This window comes from Hypomesus transpacificus, chromosome 9 (assembly GCF_021917145.1).
Source record: "Hypomesus transpacificus isolate Combined female chromosome 9, fHypTra1, whole genome shotgun sequence".
NCBI lineage: Eukaryota > Metazoa > Chordata > Actinopteri > Osmeriformes > Osmeridae > Hypomesus > Hypomesus transpacificus.
In genome coordinates this window covers 6,129,642-6,148,518 of record NC_061068.1, presented here as the reverse complement: position 1 = coordinate 6,148,518, position 18,877 = coordinate 6,129,642, and the positions used below count along the sequence as shown (strand labels likewise).

At 40.2% G+C, this 18,877-nt stretch overlaps 2 protein-coding genes across 5 annotated transcripts; one reads left to right on the top strand and one right to left on the bottom strand.

Annotated features, from left to right (window-relative positions):
* The first annotated feature begins 2,387 nt into the window (after positions 1-2,387).
* On the top strand, positions 2,388-14,246 carry LOC124470614 (serine/arginine-rich splicing factor 3-like). Of its 4 annotated transcripts, none has more exons than XM_047024542.1 (12): positions 4,098-5,597; positions 5,749-5,835; positions 5,924-7,007; positions 7,140-12,010; positions 12,271-12,362; positions 12,483-12,616; positions 12,796-12,930; positions 13,045-13,126; positions 13,246-13,360; positions 13,542-13,640; positions 13,720-13,796; positions 13,895-14,246. In XM_047024542.1, the coding sequence occupies exons 4-12, from the start codon at positions 7,193-7,195 to the stop codon at positions 13,983-13,985; spliced, it is 5,643 nt and encodes a 1,880-aa protein (XP_046880498.1). In that variant the 5' UTR covers positions 4,098-5,597; positions 5,749-5,835; positions 5,924-7,007; positions 7,140-7,192; the 3' UTR covers positions 13,986-14,246. The 4 variants fall into 4 exon arrangements, with proteins under 4 accessions (XP_046880499.1, XP_046880500.1, XP_046880498.1 ...); XM_047024541.1 differs by having other exon boundaries at positions 12,793-12,930; XM_047024543.1 differs by lacking the exons at positions 7,140-12,010; positions 12,271-12,362; positions 12,483-12,616; ... (4 more) ...; positions 13,720-13,796; positions 13,895-14,246 and adding exons at positions 2,388-2,495; positions 3,512-3,551; positions 3,646-3,856; positions 3,961-4,095 and having other exon boundaries at positions 5,559-5,597; positions 5,924-6,492.
* On the bottom strand, positions 14,118-18,271 carry entpd8 (ectonucleoside triphosphate diphosphohydrolase 8). The gene is made up of 10 exons (XM_047024545.1): positions 18,078-18,271; positions 17,596-17,735; positions 17,214-17,331; positions 16,418-16,568; positions 16,116-16,275; positions 15,573-15,803; positions 15,132-15,398; positions 14,869-14,979; positions 14,642-14,776; positions 14,118-14,535 (listed from the first exon to the last, which is right to left on the bottom strand). The coding sequence occupies exons 2-10, from the start codon at positions 17,713-17,715 to the stop codon at positions 14,341-14,343; spliced, it is 1,488 nt and encodes a 495-aa protein (XP_046880501.1). The 5' UTR covers positions 17,716-17,735; positions 18,078-18,271; the 3' UTR covers positions 14,118-14,340.
* Between the last annotated feature and the right edge of the window lie 606 nt (positions 18,272-18,877).

Here is an 18,877-nt window from a genome sequence, read left to right as displayed (position 1 = left end):
TACAGCACTGTTCTGTCCTCGGGGGCTCAGATGAACAGTTCATATAAACATTGCAGTCCTCGGTTCAATGCGTTATTATCGACGAGACGATAAGCACACCATCTGGAATAATTACCAATATAAAATAAGTAATTTTGTAGGCTACTGAATCTGTGTTGGGTTGCATTTCACATTTGAACATTATGCGCAAGATGCAGAACTTAACCACCATCAGATGATACACTTAGATTTCAAAAGCAGTGTAATTTCATTTTAACAAGTGCTTTAGGGAAAGCATGTAGCCTAGGCTAATGTCACCATTGCTGTCTGACTGGTGATGATGTAGGCTACAGTAAGCTAGCCCTACCCTTGGTGGTTACTAATTGTTAAATAAAGGCTATTAGCCTACACAACATCAGCCTATAGCCAACCTTTTGAATATTCGAACGTCTTGCTGCAAAATCAAATATCCTATAGGCTGTCTATAGGAATAACACAACTGCCATCTGATTCTTTCAGGATTCCACATGTCTGAACTGAAATTTAATTAGGCCTATAATTAATTAATAATATAATTAATATAAAAATAGCCAAGTTGATGCATAGAAATTCACACAATAGCCTATCAAGACAGTGCCGCTTTCTAGTTCTTGTGTGGGTTTGCAAGAGTTATTGAATTTCATCCCCAATAGTTATTGTACTGACGACTGATCAGCTGAAACACAGTAGGTTAGTTGAGGGTTAATTATAACGTTGACTAACGCGCCAATGACAGTCTCTCCTCTAGAATTACAGCTAAACGTTTTAAAAACACTCATTAAACAACTTTTGTTGTCAGCTCAATTAAACCAAAATCCTCAAGCCTCGTCTGAGAATTAGTTTATTGTCACAGTGATTTAGGCTAACAGTTAGGCTTACATCTTTAAAATTCAACTTGTGAGTGGGCCTAGCCTAATAACCACAATATTTACAAATAGGCCTACACAATTTCTGGTTTTGTTACTCCATGCACATTTCAAGTTTCTATTGCAGAGTGATCGAAAAATGATCAAGCGTCTAGGGTAGGCTATAGCCAAGGCTGTTCAAGTGATGCAATATCGTTACCAGTAAAAGTAAAACGGAATGTTCTACATCTGTATAAATCCTTCTTTATAAATAGCCTAGCAATTATTGTTAGCACTGTTGGGTCTCATTCCATGACAACAAAGTGTTGGGTAAAGAAAGCTACATTCCTTAATATCCATCGTACCTTAACAATATTGTAACCTCTAGAACCAGTCCTAATGAGTGAATTGGCTATTCTTCTTCAAGTACAAACTTCGCTGCAGAATTCAGTGAATACAAGCTAGTGTCTGATTGAGTGTCAATGTAACTAAAAGCACGGGGGCGGGTTCATTCAAGGATACACAGTCATCAGGAAGTTAATCAGAACAGAATGTGCTGTTCTAATCTGATTGAAAACTGTGCTCTGAGTGGTTGTGAGAAAGAGGAAGATGTTGGCTATTTCACGGCTAAACAAGAATGCAGAGACAGTGAGGAAAACCTAAACAGCAAAATATGTTGATCCATGTGAAGAAAAGGTGGAATAGGGGCGCCGACCCTCACACAAACATACCAAGACCAAAATAAAGCAACATAATGCTCTTTGTTTGTGTTCAAGGCATTTGTGTTGCGTAACCCCCACAAGCGTAATCTCCTGCTTGATCCTTTTTAGCAATGAACTTCTGCCCTCTAGGGGGTCACGGTGTGTGATATGAGGAGCATTGATTGTCTTGTGTACCAGAACCAGAAATGTTTTTGCTGTTATATATAACCTAAATTAGGCCCATATGTAGGCCCATTAAGAATATATTAGGTTTCAAAGCTTATTATTGAGCAATGAATAACATGAGATACAACAACAGATTTAGGTGAGAGCAAAAGGAGAGTAGGCTATAGTTAGCAGTTAGATAGTATAGAATAACGGTGGTCACAAACTAGGACAGAAACGTTTCTGTACATCTCCCCTTTTGAATGTCATTAGGCGATTATGTAGCCTAGGCCTATTTGTGGCCCATAATTGAATGACTTGAATTGAAATATTTTAGTAATATGTGGAATAACATAATCATTTGTTTATTTGAGTTATAGGCCAACAAGAGCACGTATTATATTTACTTGTATTATTAATATTATTTAATAATAGGCCTATTAATAATACATATTGCTTTAACTGTTTTAGGAATGAGGCTATATCTACAAAAATGAAGGATCAGCTTCAAAACCCATTAAACATGTTTTCAAACAAACATTTAAATGTATTTTACACAAGTAGGCCTTCGCTTATTTTGTCAAACATGATGATGACCCGCCAAGTCGATCCCAGAATGCATTGCACTTGAATTTCCCGTGCGTAAGAAGAAACGTTTTTTTCCTTTCTTACACTAGTAGCAACCTGACTGTAGCTAGCTAGACGTCGCCTTCGCTTCCACACGTTGTGAAACTCACCAACGCATACGGAAACTGGGGATTAACTGGTAATATTTCTAAGTGTGTTCAAATTGCAAATTTTAACGTTGATGTAACGGAAACTTATAACGAGTTACCAGTGTCGTCGAATGATATCTTTTAGTATAGTTTGCATGCTATTTTTAATGTTAACGTTGCTGTTTTCCCTGTCGTGGATATTTGCGTTAGCAGATTAGCAGTAAAGCTAAGCTAATGGGTCGAGCGTAGATCCTAGACACGGCCCAGTAGCAAGATTTCCAGTACTAGCTACATAGGCAAGTAGTGTCTGGAGCAGGCAGATAAACCAGAATGGGATTTAGGGATTTTATCGAGATTATAGTTTCGGCGCTTGCATATTAATATTCCCGTGTTTTAGGAGAGACTCCAATACATCAGATAGCCAGCTAATGAATGGAGTTTCAGTTCCCCGCGCACAGTGGGAGTTCCTAGGCCTCAAGGCTCCAGCTAAATAGCTAGCTAGCGATTGACAACATGGCCGACAGTCGTTGGCATGCTAGCAGTTTGAATGTAGAAGAAGGTAGCTAACTACCTACCAATAATACTGCTAACGGTCTTTTTACAATGTACATGGAGTTTGGGGAAATAATAGGACATTTACATGCACCAAGTAGCCGTAATGAGTCTTTTAATAAATATTTGCAAATAATATTGGGCCTAGCTAACTGGCAGGAATCACTTGCAAGCACACGTTCGTCGGCCATGATAGCTGTCCGTGTGTTATGTCCAAACAATGAAATTAACTTCTGGTGCTAGCGTAGCAAGCGCTCGCTTTATCTGGACATTGATCAATGGGTTCTCCCGTCAATTATAACCTCTAGTTGTGGTGGCTGCTCGTATAAGGACGTTAATCTTTATTAGGTCATTGATTATACATGATCCAAACTGCTTTGTAAAATGGCACCCAGTAAAGACGATAGCATGTACCGTCTAACAGCGCTAGATTCAGATAGTTACTAAGATATTTGTCTGTAGCATGATTTCAGTGTCTAGATGGTGTGCTAATACATATTTTTCTTTGTGACAGACTCTACTATTTGAGGCATCGAGATCGGTTGGAATGGGAGGTAATGTAGTATTTGCATCGTTGAATAATACATTGCATCAATATGAATAATTCGTTGAAACAAATATTTATATTTTTGTTTTTTCCCCCTTTAGATCCTGCCCTTAACAGAGATTGCCCTCTTGACTGTAAGGTTTATGTTGGGAATCTAGGCAATAGTGGGAACAAGACAGAGCTGGAGAGGGCCTTTGGGTATTATGGCCCTCTGCGCAGTGTCTGGGTAGCCAGGAACCCTCCAGGCTTTGCCTTTGTAGAGTTTGAGGACCCAAGAGATGCAACTGATGCTGTGAGAGAGCTGGATGGAAGGTACGCATGTGTCTATTTAAGCGTTAGTTTTTTAACATAAGTAATGGTATTCCATTCATGCGTGGCCAAGTGCTGATTTCTTGCATTATGGTCAATGTCTTCAGGACGCTGTGTGGCTGCAGAGTGCGTGTTGAGTTATCCAGTGGGGAGAAACGCTCAAGGAGCCGCGGCCCCCCCCCTTCATGGAGCCGACGCCCGCGGGATGACTACAGGCGTCGCAGCCCACCAGTGAGACGCAGGTAATGTTTCTCTAAACTTCTCTTTATTTCCTCTATTCCAATTTTGAACATGTGTACCAGAACATTTATATCCCCTTTCATCATTTACTCACAGTTTTGATTTATCCTTAGTTAATACTGCTGGATTCAGGTAACGGGTTGTGGTTTACAGTAGTGCTTATAAAATTCACTTTTCTAAAAGGGTAATCATATCTGGAACATAAACTGTAGTGTTAAAGGGGTCCATAACGCAAAGGATTACTAGGTTCTGGGAAGGGGGTCCTTTTACATGTTTAGCCCTAGTTCGGGTTGTGACAGAGAAAGTGAAGACTAATTGAGCAGTTTGTCAATTTATGAAAAGGTGGCAAGTGTTTGGTCATTTTATTTTTATGGATGTAAGCTTTATTAGAATTTTTTTTTTTACGTTTGATTTTTTTGCCATCTATATTAATAAAAATGAACCCCGTTGCAGAGTCATCACCATGCCTCTCCTCACCACCCTCTGAGTCAGTCAACTAGTCCTCTTTCAGCATCATGTGACCGCTGACCAGCGTGCCCCAATCAGCTTGGCTGATGTCGTGTTACATGACCCAGGCATGGCCAGTCGTCAGGTGGCACCAGCCTTTTGGTTCCTGAGCATGCCGTTCCCAGCACCCTCCTCCAACCTAAACCCAAACGGCAGCGGCCCATCCCACATTACCGACCAATCAGCTTCTATACCTTTTCCATTATGAACACAACTATCTACGACCAGCTGCACTCGGCTTACCTATTAAAGACAGGGAAAATCTACAGCCGCCCCCGCCAGCCAACCAACTACATATCTCCAACATTTGCAACATGTGGCAAATCCTCTCTGCAAATTCGACCTCCCTCGCCATCACTGTCTGGCCTTCTTGCGTCATTTCTATCTTGTCCAAATCCCCCCAAATAGTAAGTTGTTTTTCTCCTGCTTTTTGTAGTGTCATGCTTAATCTAGAGCTGCTTGAGCTTGAATATGAACTTCACAGTTAAGTAATTGTACTCCCAGAGTACAAATCATAAGAGTTTGGGAACTCCATCCGTAGGTCCCTAATTCAACCTATATCCCTAAATTCAAATGTTGTGGTTCCATGCACTGCTGGAAATCTTGTATTGGTGATAAAGCACAAGGCCCTATTTAATTTGTTGTGACGTCCACTTAAAAAGCACGTTGACTTATCTACTGTGCATTGCAATATGCTGGTAACATATTGGAAATCTGGTTGTACTGGAGCAAATGTATTTACCCTCAGAGGTGGCTCACCAAACAGTACTTTGGTCCAAGTAAAGGTTGCTGAGGACTCTTTCCCCCCCCACCCCCCCTTTCCCACCTGCTCAGAAAAGGGCGATGCTGTGGTTGGTGTTTTATAATGATTCCAATGGATTTGATTTAATAGGAAATGGCCTGGGGTATTCTTAAGTCATGGACCCTCACCTATCATTTTATCCCACCCATTCCTCAGATCTCCCAGGAGGAGGAGCTTCAGTCGGAGCCGCAGCAGGTGATTCTATCAGTGCCTCTTTCCCCGTTTTTCCAGTGTGTTATTTTCATTGATCTGTTGTAGGGAGAACAATTTATTATTGGGCTCAATCCCCCTGGTCTTAATGCCACCATTAACTTACTACCATTTTGTGTGTGTCTTTTTGATTCAGGTCTCTTTCCAGAGACAGAAGACGAGATAGGTCTCTGTCCAGAGACAGGAACCATAAACCCTCCAGATCCTTCTCAAGGTCAAGGAGGTAAGTGTGGACTCAGATATGCTTGGGTAAATGCATAAACTGATCAGGCTGTAATTTTCAATAAATTTACATCGTTCTTTGTCTACAGTCGCTCCAGATCTAATGATAGGAAGTGAGGATCGGAACTTGAACTCATACAAAACCAGAAGATTTCCGTGGTGTAGAATCAGGTTATGGATGGGTTAAGTTTCATTTTAAAATGACACGATATTTTAGATTGTTCTCTTTTGAAATGGGACAACTTCCTGGTTCAACTATTTTCTGTAATTGTCAACTATCATTAACTGATTAACTGTATGTGAGAAAAAGGTGCGTTTGGAATATTGTCTCCATTATAAGTTGCTTTCTACAGTACAAGTTGCTTTCTTTTCTATTTGTAGTTGTATGGGTAGTGAGTACCACCCATTGCATGTCAAATAAGTTGGATTGATTCCTGGCATGCAACTTCCCATACTTTTTTGTTTTTTGAGGTATTTTGATTAAAACTTAGATGCAATGTTTGGTGGTTTTTTACTTTCGATTTAGCTTTGTTTTATAATGACTTTTTTCTGTGGGGATGTCATAAGTACAAGACCATGACTGAAAGTTTGTTCTTTCAGACATTTACTGAAGTGCTCACTTAAGCTTTAATGGTAAATAAATTGCTATTGATGTCAATGTGTTTGAGAGTTTGACTCTGGCTATTAGTGCGTACATCATGCTTATGTCAAACTGATCCAGATAACACAAGGTACAATTTCAACTCCATTGCATATGGGTAAGAATAAGTAATTTATGGTTTAGACAAATAAAAAAAAAAATGTTTTAGCTACCTAGTATGTTCATAGACTACATTGGTATAGCAAGTGGTAAATGTTAAGTTTCCCCAGTAAACTGGTGTTTTGTTATTTATGATGCGTCAGCTCACAACTAAAAGTATAACTGACTTCAGGAAGTGTTCGGTTCAGGCAATTGGTTGTGTTAATGCACAGGAAGTAAGTTGTGGCAACATAAATATGCACGAAAGTGGAGACAAAACGACAGGCTACGGTTGGTGTCAGAAAACGTGGGTTTTAGATGGTTGCTGTTCCAGAAATTCAAAGTTAAGAAATTATACTGTGAAACTGAGCTCAACGCTATGCTGGCACTTCGCTGAATAGTGTTTGGTGTTACACAGACAGACTTTTTAAAAGGTATGTTGAATTTGTCACATTTCATAGATCAGCTATTTTTTTTACAAAGGCTTACAAAGCACATATATGCTCTTAATCAATTCACTGTACATCTTTACAGCATAAAGCAAATGTAATGTTTATTTCTCCTAGTTTGTCAGAAATTAAGTCAATCAAGAATTGAGAGATCAACGGCCACTTGAAAGATGCCTAGAAAAATTAAAATTGGTACATCACGAAGGTTGGGGAGGGATAATGGTGAAAAGAAAACCGAGACAAATGATCAGTCTCTTGTGTCGATGGAGGACGAAGGGATAAATGTTATGGCTAACGCTGCATTGAGGAAAACGGAGCCCATCTCACAGGACTTTGTTCAGTTAATAGCTTCACAATCTGAAAATCCAGAATTGGATACCACAAAAACAAAAAGGAAACTTGGATCTACCCGTAGAGTTAGAGAAAGGCAGGATGTAAATGAGTTGTGGTTAGAAGAAGCATGTGGAAATAAAATAGAAGTATTCAATGATGCTGCACCCAGTGAGGCTGTGAACAGTGAATTGCATCAAAATGCTTCTCTATCAATTGAACCATATTCTCATCGGGAACCAGCAGAAAAGCATTTCCCATCTTCTCTTAAGGAGACAAAAAGTAACCCTCCATATTTACAAATTCTGCTAGACAAAAATACTGCTCAGTCAAGTAACTCTGCGGACTTGGCACACTCTGCAAACACTCATGCAATTGTAGACAGTGATAGAACGACAGTAAAAGAGGAAGAGCAGAAAATGGAGCATCATTGGCAGAGGCTACAGGAGGATATGTTGTATGAGTCACCCATCAAACTAGAGAAGGAGGAGTCAAACATGATCAAAGCAGAGAGCCCTGTTGACAGAGGATATGAAAGCAGCTTGAAGTATGACACTCTTACCCAAGAACATTTGGACCAATCTGATTGCTCCTTACTTGGCAAGTTTACACTTTCAGATCACACAGAGAACACAGTGTCTCTTTCTCAAATCCCTTCTGAACTGTTGCATCAGTCAGAGGACGTTTTGAGATTTTGTCACCAAGTGACTGGACCATGTGATGAAAATGAAATACTGCACTTAACAGATGATTTCACTGACGAGACCCAGTCTATGGTTAATCTTGAGGATATTGACGCCGACTTCAACAAACAGGCTGATCTGACTTTTGATGAGCCGATCATATTAAACCCTGATGATATTTATCTCTCAGGACAAGTTAGCCAGGAACCAATGAACCAGAAACATACGGAGTGCACGTTTGCAGATCTGAGTGACACAAGGAACACATCTACAAACCAGACAAGAGAAAAACCAACTGAACGTAACGAATTGTATGGGAATGAGAAGGAAGAAAGACATGAGGGTTTTTTGGTGGAGGACATGTCACCACATTATATGAAGAGACCACATGGGCAAAAGGAAGACATTGACCCCTTTTCACAGATCTCACAAGCAGAGATTTCTGGGAGGATTCAGGATTCAGGCACTGGATATTTTGCAAGTAAGGTTGCCTCTTTACAAACTCTCCAAACAGATAGTTATTTGTGTCATCAAGAAACTACTACAGCAGAACCCCAACCAGTAGCAGGAAGGAGAAAGATGGGGTCCACTCGCAGGCCTTGTAGAGATTTTATTGTGGGTGAGAACACAGAAGATTGGGATAAGGAAGAACACATTGATGGTGAAAATAACAGAAATGTCATGGTGGGCGAAGGAGAAGTTTGTCAAGGGGAAGACAGAGACACGAAAGTAGAACTCAGTGATGGTGAAAATGGGGACAAAATTATAGGGGAGGATGTCTTGACTAGAAGCGTCACTGAGGGATTTGACTACTCAGGAAATGTGAGTGAAAATCAGTTCAACATCTTTCATGAACATGATTCAAAGACGAGCCTTATTAGAGACATTAGACAGCCAGAGGACGTATTGTTGGCTGGTGCTGATGATGCTGTGCTTCAATGTATTTATGAGTTCACTGACAGCAGCCAGACATCAAGTCAAGATGCGGACGTTCCTGCCCCCTCCCAGTCAGATGACAGACTGAATTTAAATGTTATTGTCTCTGATGGGCAACATAACCCAGCACCCAATGAAGACACACTCCCTCAATTAAGAGAGATTCTCAGCTACTCTCAGTTTCCACCATTACTGGGGAGAGCAGAGGAAAATGTCAACTTAGAACCCAATGGCACAAAAAGAAAAAGTAAGATGGGCTCCACTCGTGGGAATCCTAAAAGTTGGCATGATGAGGAACACACAAGAGAAGGGGATAAACAAGATACAACAGTCCCTGAGGTGAAAGACAGTGTCAACATAGATACCACTCCGAGTATAGAAAATATAGACTTGATGGAATACACAGAAACCATCAGAGAGGTGGAAAGAGGAGGTCAGTTGAGAGGTGGGACTGATACTGAGGACAAAGATTTGGAAGTCATAGATCTGCACCAATCAAATAGCAAGATAACCTCTGAAGAGGGCAATGATAATACTTTGCCCAAGCAACATGTGTCAGAATTCAATAACGAGGATCCCATAAGATCCAAAAAAAATGAAATCTTGAAAGAGAGAGAGAGACAGGATATTTTTCATGGCCATAACGAAGAAACTACAACTACTGAAGTTGAATCTCAAAGCAACGAAACACAAGCAACCACATGTGCAGACAAAGATGTGGAATATGATGATGCAGTTGAAGTGACCATGGATAATGCCCTCATGACAGAGACTTGGACAAATAAGGAAGAAATAGAGGACCCAACAAATTACCCATTCACTGTGGAAGAGAGAGTTAAGCAGTCAGTGGATCCATTGAAGTTGAAGAAAGTAGCAAAAATATTAACAGTTTCACACGAAGACACACATGAAGAAGCCATTCCTATATCTGATGCGTGTACTGAAAATATCTCGTATCAACTTGATGAAGCCAAAATATTACCAATAAATGTTCATGATGTGCATGTATCAGAACAAAGTCTGGATGTAAATGTAGCTGATAACTATTTGAGCCAGACAGAAAATGCTAAGGATTCTTCTTCCCAGAAACTTCCCGTAGATAGCTCTCTCTGTAATGAAGAAACACCTTGCATGAACTCCAAAGCTGCAAAAAAGAAAAGAAAGATGGGGTCCACTCGCAGGCCTTGTAGAGATCTAATTGTGGGTGAAAACACAGAAGACTGGGAGAAGAAAGAACACATTGATGGTGAAAATAACAAAGATGTCTTGGTGGGCGAAGGAGAAGTTTGTCATGGGGAAGACAGAGACACAAAAGTAGAACTCGGTGATGGTGAAAATGGGGACAAAAGTATAGGGGCGGATATCTTGACTAGAAGCGTCACTGAAGAAAATGTGAGTGAAAATCAGTTTAAGGTGTTTCAGAGTGAATCAAAGGCAAGCCCTATTGGTGACATAACACAGCCAGAGGATGTATTGTTGACTGGTGGTGTTAATGCTGCCCAATATATGTATGAGTTCCCTGACAGCAGACAGACACTAAGTCAGTATGCTGATCGTGCAATGTCATTCCAGTCAGATGACAAACCAAGCACTTATTCTATCGTCTCTGATGGGCAACATAACCCAACTCCCTATGAAAAAAAACACCATCAATTAACAGAGAATCTCAGCTCCTCTCAGTTTCCAGAGTTACTGGAGAGAGCTAAGGAAGAAGTTAACGTAGAACTCAACACCTCACGGAGGAGGAAAAAGGTGGGCTCCACTCGTGCAAATCCTAAAAGTAGGCATGAGGAGGAACACACAGGAGAAGGGGAGAAAGAGGGTGCAACAGTTCCAAAGACTATACCTGAGGTGGAGAACATTGTCAAAACAGGAACCACTTTGAGGACAGAAAACATTGAATTTAGAGAATCTGCAGAAACCCTTACAGAGGAAGAGAGAGAGGGTCAATTGAGATTAGTGTCTGATGCCAAGGACAAAGGTTTGAATGTCAGAGAACTACACAAAACAGATGACACAATTTATAAGGAAATAGAGGACTCACCACATGACTTATACACTGCTCAAGAAAAAATTAAACCGCTTGAAGATACAATGATGGTAGAGGACCCACACCATGTATTGGAATCAGATATAGTGAATTACCAATGTAGTCAGTCAAAGGATGTCGAAACGACTCCAAGGGAATCTTCACACAGACTCCTCTCAGACAGTTCTTTGTGTCATGTAGGAAGTCCTCCCACAATCAACACAGGGAAAAAAAGAAAGATGGGTTCAACTCGCAAGAATCTACATGGGACACATGAAGAAATACATTACAATAGGAAACTAAAGGGAGATTTGACTGAGCCTGAGGATGGTTCCATTGGAGAACAATACAAAGAAAGAGAGAATGACAAAGCTACAGAACGCAAGTTCTGTCACAGTACTTCAATTCAAGAGCAAGAGCAAACCAAAAATGACAGTTTAGAAATAGTTGGAATGGCGGATAACAGCCAATCAAAAAATGATTTTGGGAGTTTTAAAAAACCATCTGGGGTGTCAGTTCAGTTGGGGCAATTTGAAGACATGTTATCTCATAAACCTGCTGGTGATGAAGACCTTTCACCAAGTCACTCAGAATGTCGAGCAAACATAAAGGATCCAATCCAAGATTTAAACATTGACCCCAAGGCCACAGGAAAGAGAACCAAAAATGTCTCCTCTCTTAGCAATTCGAGAGAAAAACAAGATGAATATCTGAGACAAGAGAAACAGGAAGAGGACACCAAAGTGAAAGAGTTAGCAACAAATGATGATCATGTTGTTCAGAACTCTGACCCCTTAAACAAATCCCACCAATTAGAGGATTTCTCTAATGCCAACAACGATGTTGAGAATCCACAAGGAAAAAGAAAAAAGATGGGTTCTCGACGTCATGGCCATGGTGAGTTCAACAATGGAAATAACAGAAATGAACATTGGCCTGGTTCCACCGAAAGTAACAATGATGACATGTTACATCTGGATAATCAAACAGAAGATAAAGGCACAGAGAAGGTAATGTTATTCTTTATGTATCAGAGAGAGAGAGAGAGAGAGAGAGAGAGAGAGAGAGAGAGAGAGAGAGAGAGAGAGAGCGCGAGAGAGAGAAACAACCACCTCCAAAATGTATGAATGTCAACCGTGAGAAAAGGAACTTGTTATGATTAAGACACACTTTCAATAGTTTATTTCTCCAAATGTTCTGAATGTAAAAATATAATAATTGTTATCTTTGTGAGATAACATTTAAATACATTTATAATATTTTGTGGTAGGTTGTTACTTTAGATTTTGAAGGAAACAAGACACTCTTATGCCGTGATGGTCCTATAATCAGGCAGGAAGTGGGGTCTGCAGATTGTTCTGGGTAAGAGAGACTACACAAAGTAATATCATGTCCCGTTCCCATGATAAATGGATGGTCCATCAGCATATTATCAGTCATGTGTTGTGGAATTTTTAACACAATACTTGTTGTCTCATCCAGTAAAACACTGCCTGAACAACTGGAGCCAACACCATATGTAGGTGCTGGAAATACAAGGAGCTCTGCAGAGCAAGTGGAGAAGACCTGTGAAGGAGAGGAAGTTAAGAAGAGAATACAGACAAGACAACATCAGGGTAAACCGACATTTTAGAGCCATGAACATGTGAAGAAATTATTGAAAATTTAAAGAAATAAAGGAATTTCTAACAATCAACTTGAGTTGATTTCTTGTTGAAAGTTGAAAGTTCTAGAATCTGCAGTGTACGAATAGACACAAAACTATTATCGACTTTCCCTCTTCTCCACCCAGCAGACACTAGCACAAACCGTGTCCCTGGGCAAAGCCGCTACAACATAGTGATGGTTGGAAACAGCAATGTAGGCAAGACTTCTTTCTTGAAGCAGTTCCGAAGTGGGGAGTTTTGTTCAAACATATGTGCATCAATTGGTAAGTTTGATGACCTATCACCATGGTGACTGTCACAGATTCATTTAGTTAAAATACGAAGAAGTTATGTGCGTGTGGTGTCCATGCATGTATGCACATGTGTGTTCTTGGCAGGCATCGATACATGTACACAGTCTGTGATAGTGGATGGGAAAGCAGTGATGTTACAGTTATGGGATACTGCAGGTCAGGAAAGGTAAGAACATTCGGCTAATGCAATTCAATAAACACAGAATCTAGTTTTTTATGCAGTTTTTTTGACTGAAAATATTCAAGCATTTTGACTTAATTATTCATTTTGACTGGTCTATAAAGGTTTCGCAGCATCACAAGACAGGTATTTCACAAAGCTCAGGCATTCCTGTTGATGTATGACATCACTTCCTCTCAAAGCTTCAGTGATGTCCGCTACTGGGTCACGTCTATCCAGGTATAGTGCATTACAATGCGAAAAGGGGTGTAATCATATGACCATCTTGTCTGATGTTTTTGTTTTGTTGGTAAGATATGCTTACAGTACATTATAATTTCTTTAACCTTCTTGACATCAAGAATATGGAAGTATAAAGAATGTACTTTTTTGTGTCAAACTATTTTTATGCATTTGGAAGGACAATGCTATAGATGAAGTCATCATTATCCTGCTTGGAAACAAGAATGATTGTGCCAAGCGTCAGGTTGAGCCACATGAAGCGGAAAGTCTGGCCAAGGTAGGCCACAAGCAAATTGGGAGTCATCATTTCTCCATGATACCCTAACATGTCAGCCTAATTGTAAGCTGTTTTGCAGGAATACAACATTTACTTCATGGAGTGTAGTGCCGCCACAGGGGACAATGTGCAGCAATCCATGGAAATTGTGGCAAGGTCATAAATAAAGTTATATAGATCTTCTATTCATGTTATTGTTATTTTATTGGTGGAGTGGAACTGCAAAGTGTTTCTTTTGTTTGTTTGTATCCCAGGTTAATGAAGCAGAAAGTCGACGAGGCTGAAGAAGGAAGTATGGTGTTGCACAAAGAGCCTCCAGTGAAGAAATCTGGAAGCTGTTGCTAACCAGGATGTGTCCACAGTTGTGCTTTATGAACTTCTCTGTCTTATTTTAATATGTCTATATGTCATTTAGCTTCAGCAAAACTAGGCGTACTATTTGTAAATGCAAATTCAGACAGATGATGACAGCTGTTATTCAGGATGGTGTTTTAACCTTTTATATACAGTATACATGCAGCTGTACATCCTAACAATCTTAATTATCTTAATGTATCTACAATGGCAAATACAATGTATTAAATAAAAAGCTTCATTTCTCATTGATTGGGGTGAATATCAGATCATAAATATTAGAGGATATAAGACTACGTTTTTTAAAGTAGAGGGTGAACAGGTCTTGATTACCTCAAACCAGAACTCATTGATTTGGTGTCCAGATCCAGAGGACGGCTAGAACCAAAAGACTGAGGAAGACTGCAAAGGCAATGAAAAAGACCTCAGCTGCCCACTGACTGCGCTGCACCCCTGTCACCACTTGGGGGCGATCTGGAGGTATCAGATTGGTCAGGTTCAGCATATATCCAAGAGTCCAGCCAATATCTGTATCAGCAACCTGAGGGTAGTAAAGTAATCCATAGAACATCAAAAGGTTTGTCATTTACAAATCTTCTGCGATGTTATGGAATTGCAAGGTGTTTAGGTTAAACATATTGACACACCTGTTTCTGGAAGTATATATTTTCCCAGGTTGTGTTGAATTTGTAACCTTCCACTAGCACTGTTCTCATGTAATGGGCTGAGGCACAGTAATCACGAAGATAGGAGTCTTTAACGTTTGGATATTCCGTCTTGAGCTGCCAAATATACATGTATTATGAGCATGTCAAAGTACTGCTGATTGTGTGAGTGTTTAACATAATTTGCACTGTACAGGTGTTTGTCTCACCGAAGCCCATGTCCTTCTACAAAAGGTATCTATAGTGGTGAGAACCTTAGGCAGCGGAGCTTGGGGGGTCAGTCCCAAGAAGTCAAAAGTGTAGAAATATGCTGAGAAAGCCTAAGGAATAAACACCATGTTAATTATAAGACGAATATGGGATGAGTGTGTCTTTTTACAACTTGTGTGACTGCAACGCCTCAATTTCCCCATGGAGATTAATAAAGTACCTACTACTAAATACAAATATAATGGGGAACAAGTGTACTCACAAAGAAGTCGCCATTGACAGACGGCTGGTAGACTCCATTGAAGCCACAGTCAGGAGCAAAAGAGCAAGCTGTGAGATTAATGATACTTCTCATATGGCTGAGACATCGGGCTGAATCACTGGTCCCAACAAAGGTGACCACTGCAGTAGGGTCAAACCAAGTTGGTTTGGCAACACAAGGGGAGTCATAGAGATTACCCATGGTAATTGTCATATTGTAACCAAGGGGGAAACAGGAGTGGGTGACTGGTTTGGCAAGGCCACTCATCTGAAATCAACAACATAACGATCATGGTTCACTTCATGATTCACAGTTCTTGGAAATTGCGACTGGAGATGTCATGTTGCCACAACAATGATCTCTCTTATTCCCCTCTATTTAATCTCAATTTAGTCACAGTTCTCATCTCTTTTTAAACGGGTAATTTAATCAGCCACTCACCTCCAGCAAATGTGCTTGTAGCTGTCTCAAAGCCTGATCTTTACCATAACATAGATAACTATGGGTGTACACCTCATATTTATGACCATACAACTTCAGGTCTGCTGCAGTGGCAGGATCTCGCACAGCGTCTACAGGTGTGAAGGCAATCTGAGTGGAAGATCCTCCCATGTCCAGAGCCCCTAGAATCTTTCTTCCTTTAGGGCGTACCCACTCTCCGTCAAAGGAATGCTAATAGTAAAAAAAAGTATTTGGTAAAAACACGAAGCCCCTCTTTAGACTCCAATCCATTTATGTTGCCCAGTAAATTATGACTCATAATTATTATGACTGTTGCATGTAAGGTCAAGAGTCTGATGAGGCTCAAAAGGTTGTAAAGTGTGGGCAAATTAAGCATACTTTGTATGACCTACAACACTAACAGGTGTCTATTCTAGCCATGTCTGTGCGTGGACCTGTGTAGGCTACAAAGTGATCCATTTACAGGAAAAAGCACTTTGTCCCTATACTCCATCAGCAATTGGCATGGCCTGATCTACAAACCTTGATGAAACCCTCTAGTAGATAGTTGACAGTGATCCATCCATAAGCCCCTTCCTCTATACCTGAGAGAATACGGGCGCCTCGGAAGTCAAATGGAAAACTCTGGATCACCTTTGCCACCTGCTCCATGACCTGCTCAGTCTGTGTTTGATTTGTAAGCCTGGGAGTAAAGCAAACTACATTTACTCACACTACAAGACCAAAAGGGATCTCAGATACTGTATCAGTATAATTTACCCCCTGCCTATTACATTCCTTCCTCCCTATTCTACTTGATAGGGGACTAACCATTCGAGACTTACTGCAGGAGACGCATGCCAGCCGTGGCCCCCAGGTACACTGGGGTCGCTGTCTGTTGACCTTCAGGAATAGCAATCTCGGCCATTTCCAGACATTTCTTCAGACTTATCCCAGCGGCAGGAGGGTTCTGAGCGTAGCTAGATATACCAAGTCCTGCAAGAGAAAAGCCACAGTCACCTTAACAGGACATACACCAACATTTGACAGACATGGACATGCCCTGATCATCAACCTGAGCAAGCAAAACATGTACTATTTCTATGATGAAAAACGATTTGTCTTTGCGACGCTGTTAGAGTGTGAGAGAGAAGCTAGAACACGGATGGCTGAACAAAACATACATTCTATTAATTCAGATTGCGTCACATATACACTTTTCCGGTTTTTTTTATTGTTTGCCAGTAGGACAAACCCAACCCCAAACCCTATATAGGTTTACTCTCTGAACCAACAAACTAAACAAATTAAATAATCCCAAAAATAATATAGACACCCCAGTGTGTCAGCCCTTTTAGCCAAACATCTGCCCTCCTTGTTGTGAATACATATTGGGCTCTTCTGCGGCACCTTTTTCTGGCACTAGGAAATTGTAAGAAAACTAATAATCAGTACCTTCAAACATCAGTCCTTTCATGTTAATTATGACAACAAACAGAATCATGTTTGCTTCTTCGACGATTTATATACAAAGTATTTAAAATGTGCAAATGTATAGTTAGATAACCCATTCAATAAGAGGGAAAGGATAGACCTCCGGCACATTTTTGAGACGTTGTCATATTGATGCAGTCACAATACCATCGACATCACAGACCAGTGCCTGTGAAACCACCCCAGTGTTGTTTTCTTTGTTTCCAGGCCACCGGTATATGTACAGTGATGTGTGAGTTGATCCAGCATCAAATACCATCCCATACTGAAATACACAAAAGACAAGAAATAGAAAAACCTTTCATGTTTTCTGCACTAGAGAGAGACAAAGAATGTGCGTGCATTCTTATGTAAATGATTGTGTATGTGGTGATTGAGAGTCTACACTACAATTTGACCAAATATCTGGAATGTCAAAGCATACTATATGTTATATTATATGTTGTACTACTGTGTTGTAGTATATCATATATGGATATGTGTAAATAAAGTCTAACAGACATGCACTGCTTTTCCAATTTAGGATCACCTGCAAACGATGAGGCAGAACCAGCGATTGATGCTGGACTACTGTGAGGATTAGAGCAATGATGGCTATGCACCCCAGTGACACCACTAATGCCCTCACAATGGTCTGTTTCACCATCATCTTCCTCACTGAAGCGATTCCTGTGTTTACAGAACATACACACGCAGACACAAAGATAAACCATCTTACTCAAAGTGCTTCCGAAGAATTCATGTCGTATATAAATCTGTTTCAGAAGCAAATAAAAATGAATCTACACTTTAACTAAAACTGGAGGATAAAAAAGGACAAAAACATATTGCCTTGAACACTGAATGACAATGCTACATTGAAAGCCTTGCCATGCTGGAATTTTAATACTTGCAGTGTCTAGTTATCCATTAACCTAAGGATTCCCTGAACTCTTCCATAACAGCACAAGTTGACGACAGAGTCATTATTTGCCTGACGCTCTGGGTTGTAATACATAGTGTCATACTTACGTAGTTGTAGGCTAATCTTCCTATGTAGTCTTTTTTTACCTCAACCAAACTCACTAATCAGTCAAAATAATTGATCTACCAACTTAAAAAATGTACGTTGATAGCAGCTGTGTTCACTTCTCGTTCTTTCCCTGTCAATTCTTTCTCCCTCACCTTGTCTACACACTGTTCACTCTCCTCCTCCCTGGCTTGTGTTGATTCTCACTGTGATAGGTTGACAGACTGTGACTAAGCCCAAATGTGATCACCTTAATCATTTGGATGATCTCATCGAACTTCGTTCAATGCGTTGAGATCCTGTAGCAGTAATTTATTTGTGCGTTTCAATACTTCTTATTATCTTTTTAGTTAATAGTTAACTATGTATATACAGTATATTAACAATGGGAGTAGACTTGTGTTTACAGTATTTTATCATCCTCATATATTGTGTCAGATATTCCTCTACTATGAGAAACTCTTGTTTCATCAGGGTGTGTAAAATAAATTGTCTAGTAGTTACTTAATTTAATTCCATTGTGAGTTTGATGAATGAAGCCTGTGTTTCAAAGCCAAGGCCGAGGTGAGGTAGAATCATTTGAACACAGAGGGCTATTGGTAGACAGATCTGACCTTGGGGGCCACAAGTAAGAGGCACAGGAAAAGGTAAACTACTGCCCAGTGTGGAAGAAGGAAGGGAATATGACCACAGTATTATCAGTAGGCCTATGTCTCATTAAATATTTGGAGCCTAAGTTATTCATTTGCCATCACTTGCATATTTACTACAGCAATCCTACATGCTATGTTCTCATCGACCC

Excerpts from the sequence above, each read along its gene's own strand:
- LOC124470614 (XM_047024541.1), top strand. The coding sequence starts at position 7,193 with ATGCCTAGAAAAATTAAAATTGGTACATCACGAAGGTTGGGGAGGGAT. Across the intron at positions 13,127-13,245 it reads GATACTGCAGGTCAGGAAAG|GTTTCGCAGCATCACAAGAC; the intron begins GTAAGAACATTC and ends TGGTCTATAAAG. Across the intron at positions 13,641-13,719 it reads AAGCGGAAAGTCTGGCCAAG|GAATACAACATTTACTTCAT; the intron begins GTAGGCCACAAG and ends GCTGTTTTGCAG.
- entpd8 (XM_047024545.1), bottom strand. The coding sequence starts at position 17,715 with ATGATGGTGAAACAGACCATTGTGAGGGCATTAGTGGTGTCACTGGGG. Across the intron at positions 16,276-16,417 it reads GCTGGCATGCGTCTCCTGCA|GCTTACAAATCAAACACAGA; the intron begins GTAAGTCTCGAA and ends CTTTACTCCCAG. Across the intron at positions 14,536-14,641 it reads ATATATACTTCCAGAAACAG|GTTGCTGATACAGATATTGG; the intron begins GTGTGTCAATAT and ends TACTACCCTCAG.